The sequence below is a fragment of the Pan troglodytes genome, chromosome 18 (assembly GCF_028858775.2).
Source record: "Pan troglodytes isolate AG18354 chromosome 18, NHGRI_mPanTro3-v2.0_pri, whole genome shotgun sequence".
Taxonomy (NCBI): domain Eukaryota; kingdom Metazoa; phylum Chordata; class Mammalia; order Primates; family Hominidae; genus Pan; species Pan troglodytes.
The window spans coordinates 69,703,424-69,717,789 of NC_072416.2; the positions used below are offsets into that span (position 1 = coordinate 69,703,424).

The window sequence follows — 14,366 nt, forward strand, 5'->3', positions numbered from 1 at the left end:
GAATCTGGGGACCCATCTTTTCTTCTGTTTCATGGTGGTCAGATTAGCACTGAGCCAGTTTTTAGATTCAAGCCCCTCTGTTTTACTGCTTGTAAAATGGGACTGATGCCTCCCAGATCTGGAGAGGACTTTGCGGAGTGTGTCTAGTCCTGTACACCTGCCCTGTGAACCTCAGGGTCCTCACCCGCCTTCTTTGAACTTCTCAAACTAGAACCATGGTCAGTAAAAGCGACGGCTGCAACTGTTCTAAATCCATGAGCGTATCCCACTTTACCATCCTTTTTCCAGGGACATTGAACCTCCCTCTTCTCAGCCCTCCCCTCTGTTCCCCTGACCCACAGACAGCGCGCGGAGTCGGGGATGACTTCGTGTGAGCTGTCCATAAGTGGTAGGGCTGTGGCTGTGACCTCGTAGGGGGCTGGAGAGATGACGCGTCCCGTTCTCCACTGTGGCCCGTCGAAGCTATGCTGGCAAAGAATGGAAATTCCCGCTAGTCTTCAGGGGCAGAGCGGTGACAATTCGAAGCCGAAGAGGGCTGCTCCTGGCCTTCTTTCCCCATATCCCTCGCTCAGGCTGTTGACCCGGCCACGCCACCCCTGTGTGCTGGACCGTGTGGGGCAGTGTCCCCAGGCCCGCCCTCCGCCCTGTGTCTCTGTGTTGTGGGTGTTGTGGACAGAAGCCTCTTAGAGCGCTCCGTGCGGTAGGACCTCAGCCTCGGCCCTCCTAACCTCTTTCCTTTCTCTCTCTCTTTCCCCTCTCTCCCTCCTCCCCCCTTGCCTCCGCCCTTCAGGTCCGAGCCTCCGTACTGGGTGCAATGAAAGCTCCACGCAGGCCTTACCATGGAAGGCTGTGACTCGCCCGTCGTCTCGGGGAAGGACAATGGGTGCGGTATCCCTCAGCACCAGCAATGGACTGAACTCAACAGCACCCACCTCCCTGACAAACCCAGTAGCATGGAGCAGTCCACAGGCGAGAACCACGGGTCCTTGGACAGCCTGAGGGCCCCCTTCAATGAGCGCCTCGCGGAGAGCACCGCGTCGGCCGGGCCCCCCGCCGAGCCCGCCAGCAAGGAGGTCACCTGCAACGAATGTTCGGCCTCCTTCGCCAGCCTCCAGACCTACATGGAGCACCACTGCCCCAGCGCGCGCCCCCCGCCACCCCTGAGAGAGGAGAGCGCCAGCGACACCGGTGAGGAGGGGGACGAGGAGAGTGACGTGGAGAACCTGGCCGGGGAGATCGTCTACCAGCCGGACGGCTCCGCGTACATTGTGGAGAGCCTGAGCCAGCTGACCCAGGGCGGGGGCGCCTGTGGGAGTGGCAGTGGCAGTGGGCCTCTCCCCTCGCTTTTCCTGAACTCTCTCCCTGGCGTGGGGGGCAAGCAAGGGGACCCTTCGTGTGCTGCACCCGTGTACCCGCAGATCATCAACACTTTCCACATAGCCTCATCCTTCGGGAAATGGTTTGAGGGCCCAGACCAGGCTTTCCCGAATACCTCAGCCCTGGCGGGGCTCAGCCCCGTCCTGCACAGCTTCCGCGTGTTTGACGTGCGACACAAAAGCAACAAGGATTACCTGAACAGCGACGGTTCTGCCAAAAGCTCCTGCGTATCCAAAGATGTTCCCAACAATGTGGACCTGTCCAAATTCGATGGCTTTGTGCTCTATGGCAAGAGGAAGCCCATCCTGATGTGTTTCTTGTGCAAACTCTCCTTTGGGTACGTCCGTTCGTTTGTGACCCACGCGGTGCATGACCATCGAATGACCCTGAGCGAAGACGAGCGGAAAATTCTTAGCAATAAGAACATCTCCGCTATCATCCAAGGGATCGGCAAAGACAAGGAACCCCTTGTAAGTTTTCTGGAACCAAAAAACAAAAACTTTCAACACCCTTTAGTTTCCACAGCTAACCTCATAGGCCCCGGACACAGTTTTTATGGTAAATTTAGTGGCATTCGAATGGAAGGGGAGGAAGCTCTCCCAGCGGGCTCCGCCGCTGGCCCCGAGCAGCCCCAGGCTGGTCTCTTGACCCCCAGCACCCTGTTGAACCTTGGCGGGCTCACCAGCTCGGTACTGAAGACCCCCATTACCTCAGTCCCCCTGGGGCCTCTGGCTTCCAGTCCTACCAAATCCTCAGAGGGCAAGGACTCTGGGGCGGCAGAAGGAGAGAAGCAGGAAGTGGGCGACGGGGATTGCTTCTCTGAGAAGGTAGAGCCAGCCGAAGAGGAGGCGGAGGAGGAAGAGGAGGAGGAAGAGGCGGAGGAGGAGGAGGAAGAAGAGGAGGAGGAAGAAGAGGAGGAGGAAGACGAGGGTTGCAAAGGACTCTTTCCAAGCGAGTTGGATGAGGAACTGGAGGACAGGCCCCATGAGGAGCCTGGGGCCGCAGCAGGTAGTAGCAGCAAAAAGGACCTTGCTCTCTCAAACCAAAGCATTTCTAACTCCCCCTTAATGCCTAACGTGCTCCAGACCCTGTCGAGGGGCACAGCTTCTACTAGTTCTAATTCTGCTTCTTCCTTTGTTGTCTTTGATGGTGCGAACAGGAGGAATCGTTTAAGCTTTAACAGTGAGGGCGTCAGGGCCAATGTGGCAGAGGGCGGCAGGAGGCTGGACTTCGCTGACGAAAGTGCCAATAAAGACAATGCCACAGCACCAGAACCAAATGAAAGCACAGAGGGTGACGATGGGGGCTTCGTTCCCCATCACCAGCACGCTGGCTCCCTCTGCGAGCTTGGGGTTGGGGAGTGCCCCTCGGGGAGTGGCGTGGAGTGCCCCAAATGCGACACGGTCCTGGGCTCCTCCCGCTCGCTGGGCGGCCACATGACCATGATGCATTCTCGTAACTCGTGTAAGACACTCAAGTGCCCCAAGTGCAACTGGCACTATAAGTACCAGCAGACCCTGGAGGCACACATGAAGGAGAAGCACCCGGAGCCGGGGGGCTCCTGTGTCTACTGCAAAACCGGGCAGCCCCACCCCCGGCTGGCACGAGGCGAGAGCTACACGTGTGGTTACAAGCCTTTCCGCTGCGAGGTGTGTAACTACTCCACAACTACCAAAGGCAACCTCAGTATTCATATGCAGTCCGACAAGCATCTCAACAACATGCAGAACCTGCAGAACGGAGGGGGGGAGCAGGTCTTCAGCCACACTGCCGGGGCGGCGGCGGCGGCGGCGGCGGCTGCGGCGGCGGCAGCCAATATCAGTAGCTCTTGCGGGGCCCCCTCGCCCACCAAACCAAAAACCAAACCCACTTGGCGGTGCGAGGTGTGTGATTATGAGACCAACGTGGCCAGGAACCTCCGCATTCACATGACCAGTGAGAAGCACATGCATAACATGATGTTACTGCAACAGAACATGACCCAGATCCAACACAACCGCCACCTGGGCCTCGGCAGCCTGCCCTCACCCGCCGAGGCCGAGCTCTACCAATACTACCTGGCCCAGAACATGAACCTGCCCAACCTGAAGATGGACAGTGCTGCCTCGGACGCCCAGTTCATGATGAGCGGATTCCAGCTGGATCCCGCCGGGCCCATGGCTGCCATGACGCCTGCTCTAGGTGAGGATGACTACGTGTTTGTCTGTTTTCATGATAGGAATTTAACCAGGGAGAATGGTGAATAGGGTGAGATAGTCCTGTGGATTCAGTTGACTCTGGTCTTCTCGAGTGGTTTTTGTGTAAACTGGAGTGTCTTACAATCAAGTATTCTCAAGAATCCCTTGAACTCTGTGTGTACATATGGAAGAGTTTATGCATTCAAAAGAGATATGCTTGTACTCTGGCTACGTGGGGCCAGGATTAAAATGTGAGTGTTTCCTCTAGTTTTCTGTTCCCATTCTCTCTTTCTCTGTCTCTTCTTTCAATTTGAAAAATCACTATAATCACCTGAAACTTTGGGGTTTCATCGAATATTTACTGAAACTTACAGGAAACTGTAGCTGAGGCAATCATCTCAGTAAGAGGACTAGGGACAGTTACCTCAATGATTTAAGTAGAGACAATCATCTTAATAATAGGAATTCGGAACCACAGTGTACGTTATTCAGATAACCAAAGGCTGATTCTGTGGCGAGCTGGGAACCATCCAGATAGACTTCTCAAAGTTCTCTGTATATTTATGAGGACCTCGATGAAAGAGATGTTTTTTTTTCTTGCTTATTTTTGATGAGTACTTGGTGATTAGAATAGTTGGAAATTAATTGGGAATTAAATTGCCCCAGTGGCACTGTTGTGAGGGGTGTGAGAGATGAAAAATGAGTAAGTTGTAAAAATTGTCCATCAAGGAAAGTTAACTTTTAATAGCAGTTAGATCCTGGTTAGCGGAGCCTTCGTTGCCAGGAAGAATGACCTCTGCTTTAGAGAAGCTGATTTGGCTCTGTTCAGGCTCCTAGTCTTACCAATTGGCTTACAATATCTAGAATAGGACCAAGAGTGTAGGATTTGGGTGCTAAAAACTTTGAGTTTTTACGTAGAACGAACCACAGCCACTTTGAGGATAGCTGCTGCTGCCAAAACAATCTACAAATGGGTTTCATGAGAACCTTCTGATAGTTGGGCCACGCGTGCCTCCACCCGGTATGCTTCAAACAGGATCCTGCCTGCGTCCCATCCCGTGACGCTGCTAATGGACTTCGTGGGACCAGTGACAATGGCCTGAATTAAGCAATATGCCATTATTGACATGGGAATAGATTGTTCTTGGCAACGGAGTGTCAGTGAGGACTGTTTTTCCAGGATGGCTTAGATGACTGCAGGGCCAGGCCTCAGCAGTTGGCAAGTGTTTATTTGTGTGGCATTTTAGTGCTAATTGTTGCCGATGAGTTATATTTCAAAGCATTCCATTGGTTTTTCTTGCTATGTATTCAGTTTTTAATCCTTAGTACTTTAATCTCATTTTCCATTTTGAAATATTTGCCTGTTGATCCTTTATTACCAAATGATTTGAGGGTATTTGAAACCAACTGGCTAATTGTGGATGCACAAGCACTGGTCGTCTTATTTGTCATCAGGGTGAACCATGCACACCAGGAGATGGGAGTGAGTACTCTAAGGTTTTCTTTAAGCCAGTAGGAATTGGAAGGAGTCATAGAATCTTGGGAGGTAGATCTTGGAGCAAATCAAACATAATGGAGGTGGAATGAAGACAGAACGTGGGTAGGTTCATGTTGGGTCAAAGCGAGGGTTTTTTTTTTTTTTTTTTTTTTTTTGAGACAGAGTCTCGCTCTATCACCCAGGCTGGAGTGAGTGGTGCCATCTCGGCTCACTGCAACGTCCACCTCCTGTGTTCAAGCGATTCTCCTGCCAGAGCCTCCCAAGTAGCTGGGATTACAGGCACCCGCCACCATGCCTGGCTAATTTTGTGTTTTTAGTAGAGATGGGGCTTCACCATCTTGGCCAGGCTGGTCTCAAACTCTTGACCTCAGGTGATCTGCCCGCCTTGGCCTCCCAAAGTGCTGGGATTACAGGCATGAGCCACTGTGCCCAGCCTAAAGTGAGGCTTTTTAATTACCTTAAGAACAGGTAACTAAGGCTTGTATTGAGAAGTAGAGAAATATTTTGCTTTCACACCAAGTGTCTGTGAGTCTTTGGGGCATCATGCACTGTCCTGGGCATTGCGGCAGATTCAGAAGGAGCAGAAGAATGAAGCCCTGTGTTGTAGACACACATGGAAGGGCCACACCGTATTTCTTAGACTGGAGCTCTTCCTCCCAAAGGATTTATCCAGCTCAGTCACAAAGGGCTCTTGAATTTCCAGTGTCACTACTTGTCGGCCGAGGGGAGTCCCTGGAAACCTGTGCCTTCCTTGGGCCGCGAAAACTGCTGAGAAGGTGTGAGAGCCACAAATCCTTTATGCCAGAAGCGCAAGTGGATGTGGGGGCCATAGGAAGTGTCCAAAAGACTTGGAATTTGAGTTATATGACCTCAGTAGGAGAAACCAACTTATGGAAATAAAAACAGCCATAACTTTCAGTTCTAGCTGTGGCTGTACTGGTTTTTTTTTCCCATGGTCCATTTATAAGATGGCTGTAGGTGTTATTAGATGTGACTGAGTTCTGCAGGGAGAAAAATGTTTTTGTGAAATACACTCCTCTTTACAAGGTGATTGTTTTCATACTTCCCTTGGCAGAGCCCTCTTTAGTATCATCAAACAGACACTGATTCTGGGGTTGCTTCTTTTCAGAAGCCTTTGAGGAAAGGCTTGGGGCTCCTTCGCCTAGTACAGTCGGATCTGCTGCTCTTTGTAGACAGCACATTAGATTTGAGACCTTGTGAACATCCTCCCAGACCTTCCTTTCGACTCTGAAGTTTAGCATAGCACCAAGAAAGGGGTTGCTTGTTGGGGTGGCTGTGTGTTTCCCAAGTAGCCAGCCAGCCCCTGGACACCTGCACAAGGTTTAGCAGCTCCGTTCGTCTCCCTTTGATTCCAGAGTGTGCCTCTGAATCCATGCGCCTTCCTGAGGATGTGCTGATGGGTGGGCTCACGTGTCAAGGTGTCAGTTCCAGTGTTAGAGTTAGGTGCATACCCAGAGATGGGGACCTGCTCCAAGACCACGTATCCAGTGTGGCTCAAGACTAAAGACCTGCCAAGTTCTTTTTTTCATTTCTTTTTTTTGAGATGGAGTTTCACTCTTGTCGCCCAGGCTGGAGTGCAATAGCGCAGTCTCGGCTCACTGCAGCCCCTGCGTCCCGGGTTCAAGCAATTCTTCTGCCTCTGCCTTCCGAGTAGCTGGGATTACAGGCATGCACCACCATGCCTAGCTAATTTTTGTGTGTTCAGTAGAGACAGGATTTCACCACATTGGCCAGGCTGGTCTTGAACTCCTGACCTCAGGTGATCTGCCCACCTTGGCCTCCCAAAGTGCTGGGATGTGACAGGTGTGAGCCACTATGCCCAGCCCCAGTTTCTTATTTATAGGGGCCCTGCTCCTGTTTGTGAACTGGGTGAGATTCCCCCACTTTGTGGCAGCTGGATTAGCGGATTTGTAGGATTCTAAGCCCTGGGCTTGTTTCTCTGAGGCATAGTTCTCGAAGGGAGTTTTCACTTGCCTGTCATCCTCACTCATTTCAGCACTCTGCTGCTTCTGTCCTTTGCATTTCATTTTAACAGCCTGGAATGCTGGCCAGGCATGGTGGCTCATGCCTGTAATCCCAACACTGTGGGAGTCCAAGGATCACTTGAACCTGGGAGTTTGAGACCAGTCTGGGCAACATCTCGACAAAACATTTTTGTTTTAAGATCAGCCAGACGTAGTGGGGTGCACCTGTAGTCCCAGCTACTTGGGAGGCTGAGGCGGGTGGTTCACTTGAGCCTTGGTGGCCCAGACTGCAGTGACCCACTCCAGCCTGGGCAACAGAATGAGACCTTGTCTCTTGAAAAAAAAAAAAAAGCTTAAAGTGGAAACTGGGACTTCGTTCCTCTGCTTATTCCAAGGACTTCTCATTTTCACTCAGGCATCAGCAAGTGACAGCTGAATTTCTCTTTAGAGCGATGTTGATGTGCCGGGGTGAAATCTAAAAAGTGGAGATGATTTGATGCTTCAGGTGGTTGGCATCAGAAACAAATATATGTTTGCTCCTTGTCTTACCCTCCGGGCAGTTTCTGCTTTGACTGAACACTGAGTATGTTTCCTGGATGTTGCCTGGCCTTCGTCCCCGTTAAGGGATGGAGTTTTTAGGCTTTTTTTTTTTCGTTTTCCTTTCTGTTTTTCTTTCTTATCCTAAAAAGACCGACATAGTTATGGTTCCTCTCACCAGGGGAGATGGGAAGACAGACAACAAGCCGAAAGCTTCCTAAGTCTTCTGGAATGCATGTGCAAAAGATTTCTGTGGCTTGCTAGACTGTCTGTGAGCTTCAAACGCAGCTGCTGGTCTGCTTAGCAGAACCTGTACTGATCTTGTCACTCGAGGTGACTTGTGTAGCGTCAATAAGAAAATCATAAAAAAAAGAAAAAAATATTTTCTCTGATGAGCCACTGACTTGGATTCTAATCAGTTGTAAAAAATAAAATAACCTCAGCCCAACCACACATAAAGGGTCAAGTTTAAATTTTAGTTGGGAGGTGGGGCAGACCTAATAGCTCAAGTGCACGTGTGTTTAGGAAAGAGAAACTAGACGCCAGTGCCCAGCCTTCTGCTTGACCGTACGCTTCTAGGAACTGGAGGGAAGGCTGCTCTTTTTAAGCCATTCTCCTGGTAGAAATAAGCCCTTGCAGTATTAATTTACCATAGCAAATGTGAGCTTGTACCCGATTTATGCAGGGCAGTGATGGACTGAAAAAGACCAGAGTGGGAGAGGGAGGAAGAGATCTTCGCCCGGCCCTTTCGTGGAGACGTGGAGCTGAGCCTCGTGTCTCACTGCCTGTCTCAATCCACTTCCTGAACGTGCAGCAGTCCCGCTCTTTTTTCACTCTTGTCTGGCACAGCAAACATTTGGGCGTCTGTGCACTCTGTAGAGGGCCAGCGAGGATAAGACTGGACCCCTGTCCTAGGGAGGTGGTGCCCTGATGGGGATCCCAGCTATGGTGCATCTCTGTAGGTAGGTGACTGAGTGATAAAGGGAAGGTGATTGGTCCTAGGGTAGCCCCACATGTCACCCAGGACAGAGGCTCAGGAAAGAGAACAGGTAGCCCTACTGAGAAGACATGGGAGGGTTGGCAGCATTGACTGACGGGAGGGATATTGACCAGAGGGCAGCAGTGAGGAGTAGAGGGATTACTCCCCAAGTCTTTTTTTGTTTTGTTTTGTTTTTGAGACAGGGTCCTGCTCTGTCACCAGGGCTGGAGCTGAGTGGCATGGTCTCAGCTCACTGCAGCCTCTGCCTCCCAGGCTCAAGCCATCCTTCCATCTCAGTCCCTGAGTACTGGAACTACAAGCACACGCCACCATGCCTGGCTAGTTTCTTTTGTATATTTTGTACACCATGTTGCCCAGACTGGTCTTGAGCTCCTAGGCTCAGGTGACCTGCCTGCCTTGGCCTCCTAAAGTGCTTGGATTAGGGGTGTGAGACACCACGTCCAGCCCCACTCCCCAGATCTTTGCTTTAGAGATGCACTATCCAACCCAGGCACCACTCACCACCATGTAGCTTCCTAAATTTAAATAACATTGAAAATTCAGTTCCGTAGTTGCACTACCCATATTTCAGGTATTTATTAGTCACAGGTAGCCAGTGACTGCTGCACCAGATGACACAGCCATAGATTGTTCTCAAGGTGGCAGAAAGTCATGTTGGTCACTGCCACCTCAGATACATTCTGGGCCCAATTCTGGTTCCCCATGAAGGCTTGGTATGTTACGATTGCAGCTGTAACTCATTTCCAATTTTGGAAGGTCTGCAGTTTGAGATTCTGTTATATCCAGTGAATGATACATATTTCTGTCTTTTCTTGGATCTTAGAGAAGGGATGAATTGAAATATTAAAGAGGTGGCTGGGCACGGTGGCTCATGCCTGTCATTCTAGCACTTTGGGTGGCCAAGGCAGGTGGATCAGCTGAGGTCAGGAGTTCAACACCAGCCTGACCAACATGATGAAACCCTGTCTCTACTAAAAAAGACAAAAATTAGCTGGCCGTGGTGGTGGGTGCCTGTAATCCCAGCTACTTGGGAGGCTGAGGCAGGAGAATCGCTTGAACCCGGGAGGCAGAGGTTGCCGTGAGCCGAGATTGTGCCACTGCACTCTAGCCTGGGTAACAGAGCAAGACTCCATCTCGGGAAAAAAAAAGAAAAGGAAATATTAAAGAGGCTATGGCTCCTAACTTTTCTAGGTGTTCTTTTCCTAAAGAAAGAAAATACAAAACCTGCCAGAAATCTCAGAATGTCCGCAGGAAAGATCGAAACACATCAGGTTGACTATGTTTGTTTGTTTGCTTGTTTTCCAGCCAGTAGCCCTTTGCAACACTTGAAATGTCATCTTCTCCTTTTGGACCCCAGTTGAGGGTGGCGGAGGGCTGGGGGGTGCCTCAGCTGTGGCCATGACCATGAGCCTGGTGTCTGACTCTCTCCTTCTCTCCTTCCCTGCAGTGGGCGGTGAGATCCCCCTAGACATGCGGCTCGGGGGCGGGCAGCTGGTGTCAGAGGAGCTGATGAACCTTGGCGAGAGCTTCATCCAGACCAATGACCCGTCGCTGAAGCTCTTCCAGTGCGCCGTCTGCAACAAGTTCACGACGGACAACCTGGACATGCTGGGCCTGCACATGAACGTGGAGCGCAGCCTGTCGGAGGACGAGTGGAAGGCGGTGATGGGGGACTCATACCAGTGCAAGCTCTGCCGCTACAACACCCAGCTCAAGGCCAACTTCCAGCTGCACTGCAAGACAGACAAGCACGTGCAGAAGTACCAGCTGGTGGCCCACATCAAGGAGGGCGGCAAGGCCAACGAGTGGAGGCTCAAGTGTGTGGCCATCGGCAACCCCGTGCACCTCAAGTGCAACGCCTGTGACTACTACACCAACAGCCTGGAGAAGCTGCGGCTGCACACGGTCAACTCCAGGCACGAGGCCAGCCTGAAGTTGTACAAGGTAAGGCCCAGCTCCTTATGGCTCAGGCGCTCTTTCTGAAAGGAGGGGGTTGTGCACCGGGGAGTTAGGGAGCACTGGGGAGGAGTCGGACAGTCTCTGGCATGGCCTGCTTGGCTGTTGGTTGGGAACCTGGAGTTGAGAGGAGAGTCGGCGGTGTCCACTTTGTCACCAGGTGGAAACGTGACAGGTTCAGTGAGTAGCTTGACTAGCTGAAGGTTCTCTTTCTGGGTGCCCAATTTTGGGTCAGATTTTGTTGACAGCGCCTCTAGGGTTGGTTCTTTTCTTTCTTACATGGGCTCTTTTGCATCCTCTGTTTCTGTGGTTTCCCTCTCTCCTTTAGGCTTTCTGTTCTCCTTTTCCATCTCTTTATTCCTTTTTTTTTTTTCTATTTCTCCTTTCCCGGATGCTCCTGGGGTGTTTTGTTCCTCCCTTCCTTCTTTCATCCATCCATCATTCCACCAACATATGTACACTGGGTACCTTCTCAATGACAGGTACTGTTCTGGGCATTTGTTCACATCAGCGCATGAAACTGACCAAAAAAAAAAAAAAAAAAATCCCTGCCCTCATAGAGCTTCCATTCTTTTAGCAGGAGATAGGTGAGAAACGATGGATAAATTTTGTAGCAGGCTAGAAGGTGCTAAATGCTGTGGGGAAAATTGGGTCCATGAGGGGCCTCCTTTGTTTTTTTTTTTCTTCCCCCCTCTGTTGCTTCCTGGGTTCTGTGTCCTCTTTCTCTTCCTTATACTTTCTCTTCTTCTTCCTGGGCTTCTCCCATCCTCCCCCTCTTCCTCTGTCTCTTCTCCTCTTCCCTCTTTCCTGTCCATTTATTCTTTCTCTCCCTCCACCCTCCGCTTTCCCCCCAGCCCTTCCCTCTACTCCGTAGACGGCAACCGAGGAGGAGGTGCTCCGGATACTGTAAATAGTCCTTTCACTTGCACGGCAGAATTGCTCCAGACGTCTCTATTGATTTTCACTGGACTTAAAGCCTCACCTTTTTCTCTAATCATCCCATAATGGCTTTAGTATGAATAATCAGGTACAAATCGCCATAAATCTCCCCGGCCTGATCCCACATACCTTCCACTCCCTCGCTCTCTCTTTTCATTTTCCTCACTCCCATTATCAGCCTCTCCTCCTGCCTTTCACACTGTTTCTCGCGTCTTTGGGCCCACGAGTGTTTGGTTTCTGCTGGCCCTGAGCTAGTTGAGTCCCTACTCTACTCAGCATGATTTTAAACGGAGATTCCACATAAGGAAGACTTCTAGTCCTTTCCCCATGTCGGCCTCTGCCGGGATTGATAATTGTACTTCATTTTATAGTTGTTCCTTCTCAGGATGTGGGGAGGCCTGCATAACGTAGTGCTTAAGAAAGCACTTTAGGGAAAGGAGGAGAAAGCAGGAATGAGGTAGAGGGGATAGAATGTTCTGGAACTGACTGTGGACTCAGCTATGGTGCAGTGAGGAAGGTCTGGACACCACGCATCCAATCCCCTTATCTCAAATGAGCAAGAACCTTGCTGGACTGGCTTAGTTTTGTGCCACCATTAAAAGAAAAAAGCCCTTTGCAGTCAGTTTAAATTGGAGGTCTGAACTGGCGACAGGATGGTGCCGACGTGGTCAAGAAAACCTAATGGAAAAACCAGTGGAAAAAAGAATTTCCAAAGGACCCAACTGAGTAAAATTTGTACAAAGGACTCGGCGCGGCCATTGAAGGTTGCATGCAACTTTGATGAAGGTCGTTTAGAGGTGGCATGAAGCTGGCCTCTTGCATCCAAGGAAAAAATTGCCCTTTAGATTCTAAAATGCACACGGTGGCGATTAACTCTCATGCTGCATCCTCTGTGCGGCTGGAGTCCTGAATAAGAGTCTATCAGGCACTTGACTTTGCTTCTTACGGGCCTGGAACTCGGAGGATTGGCTGAGAACATCTTGTTTTGGTCCCCAAACTGTGTCCACAGATCACACCCAGAGAGTCAGGGTGAGGTGTGGATGGAAGAGACGCGGTTTATTTGCGTGTTTCTGCAGTGCTGGCCTGTCATCTTGGGACTTTTTTCTCATTTCTTTTTTTAAGGTAGAGGAAACTGTTGCTCAAAAAGATGGCGTGGGTAGAAGGGTCCTGAGCGTTGGGATGCAGGGTAGAACGTGGACCCAGCACCTGAAGGAGAGATCCTGAAATGGTGCATCTGGCCGGCACATCCCCGGAGTGACCAGCCTGAGGTTCAGGGCAGAATTGCCTCCGTCAGGAGCCAAAGGTCATTAGTCTAGTCTCATTAGTCCTTGGGTAATGAATGGCCCTGTGCCTGCCCGGGCTCCGCCACAGGGGGCGGGGAGCTCTCCCGCTCACTCCTGGATGACACTGCTGGGATTGTCATTCCAGTGCTCGCCCTCAGCCCTTTGGTCCCTCAGTACGACTAAGATCAAACTTCTCTTGCCACTAAGGAGGGCTCCCTCTCAAGGTTTCGTCATTCCACGGATTTGGGGTGGGAATTGGAGGTGGTTTGAGAGTCACTTTTTCTCTAGGCCCTGGTGTGGCCTGTAGTAAATGGAGATTGATTGCATGTTATTTTTCCTCTTGCTAATGTAATCCATTAGCCCGGCACATGCATAATCAGTTTAGAGCACAGTTAACTGGATGTAATCGAGTTCTTTACTGTCTGCTAGAGAAACCGCTCCAGACGCAGCTGACCCGGGGAGCTGACCGGGCTTCTCACACACAACCCTCCTTCCTCACCCCTTCCCCACCCCACCCTGTCCCGGTTCCCTGGCAAATTATTCATGATCAGCCAGGGCAGCTCTCCAAAGCTGCTCTCCGCGGCACCTAGTGAAGTGGCAGTGATGTATGTGGCTTCCCGGTGGCCCTCCCAGACCTCTCTTTCAGCCGAGGCTTTTATTCTCCTCCTGTTCCTTTTTCATGTTGGAGGAGACAGAGCTGCATTCTCAGGAGATTCAAGCAGTGGCATGGCTTTCGGTGTGTCGTCTGACCTCACCCTGGGCCTGAGTCACTGCCCTTGCTGTCATACATGCTAGTGCTTAGGTTGCTGTAAGAGTGAACTTTCTGAAAGTGTGAGATAATTTTTAATCCAGAAATGAGAGAGGGTTGTGCTAATCTACAAAACCTGATGGTATTGTCTTCATTGCCTGGAATGGTGTCGTTTTGATTTTTGTGTGATACTAATGTTTAAATCAGGATTAGGTTCAACCTGTTTTTCTTCTGCACCTCCTGGAAGTAGAGTGGAGTAGGGGAATGCCGCAGGGCCTGAGGCATCCAAGGGAAGCCCCCTTACCTTGTCTCTGGGCCTCAGGTTACTTCTGCAAAGTGCTCCTGATTGAAATCCTTGGGATCTTTTGGGCTGAAACAGTGGCTGGCTCTGGCCCAGCCCCTAATGCTCACATGTCCACGTCCTAACATTTACCGTCTTGGGATCCCCGTGATTGGCTGACATAGCAAGAAGCCCAGAGGCTCCAGTGAAGCTTGGGAACTGGGCTCTTTCTGTCCTTAGTGTCACATCTGAGGCAGCATGGAAAAATGCAAAAGGCACTTGTCTCTCAACTGGGACTGAGCTCCGGGGTCCTTAATTCCTCATCCTTCTGCTTTCACATGTAAATGTATCACTCCTTTCTCAGAGGACTACACCCTGGCCCCACTCTCAATCTTCTCCACCCGTAGAGATGTGGGTGCCCTTGATCCTCAGAACTAGGAGAGCGGCTGTCACTGACACATGCTTGCCCTCTGCCCTCTCCCACGGCCAGTGTACAGCCTGCGTCTGAGGCGTGTGGGTTCAGAGCTGGCACCAGCTCTTCCACGTTTATCTTGCATTCCCAGCCAAGTGACGTCCATGGTGAGCT

General features: G+C 50.9%; 1 protein-coding gene across 4 annotated transcripts in view; it reads left to right on the forward strand.

Moving 5' to 3' along the window:
- Positions 1-14,366, forward strand: part of ZFHX3 (zinc finger homeobox 3) — a 271,903-nt gene that overhangs the window by 97,604 nt on the left and 159,933 nt on the right. For 3 of the 4 annotated variants that reach the window (XM_054669517.2, XM_016930153.4, XM_016930154.4), the window contains exons 2-3: positions 791-3,558; positions 10,022-10,518. In XM_054669517.2, coding sequence (XP_054525492.1) covers positions 840-3,558; positions 10,022-10,518 — 3,216 coding nt within the window. In that variant the 5' untranslated portion in view covers positions 791-839. The remainder of the gene's footprint in view (positions 1-790; positions 3,559-10,021; positions 10,519-14,366) is intronic. The other variant, XM_054669518.2, reaches the window with a different exon arrangement.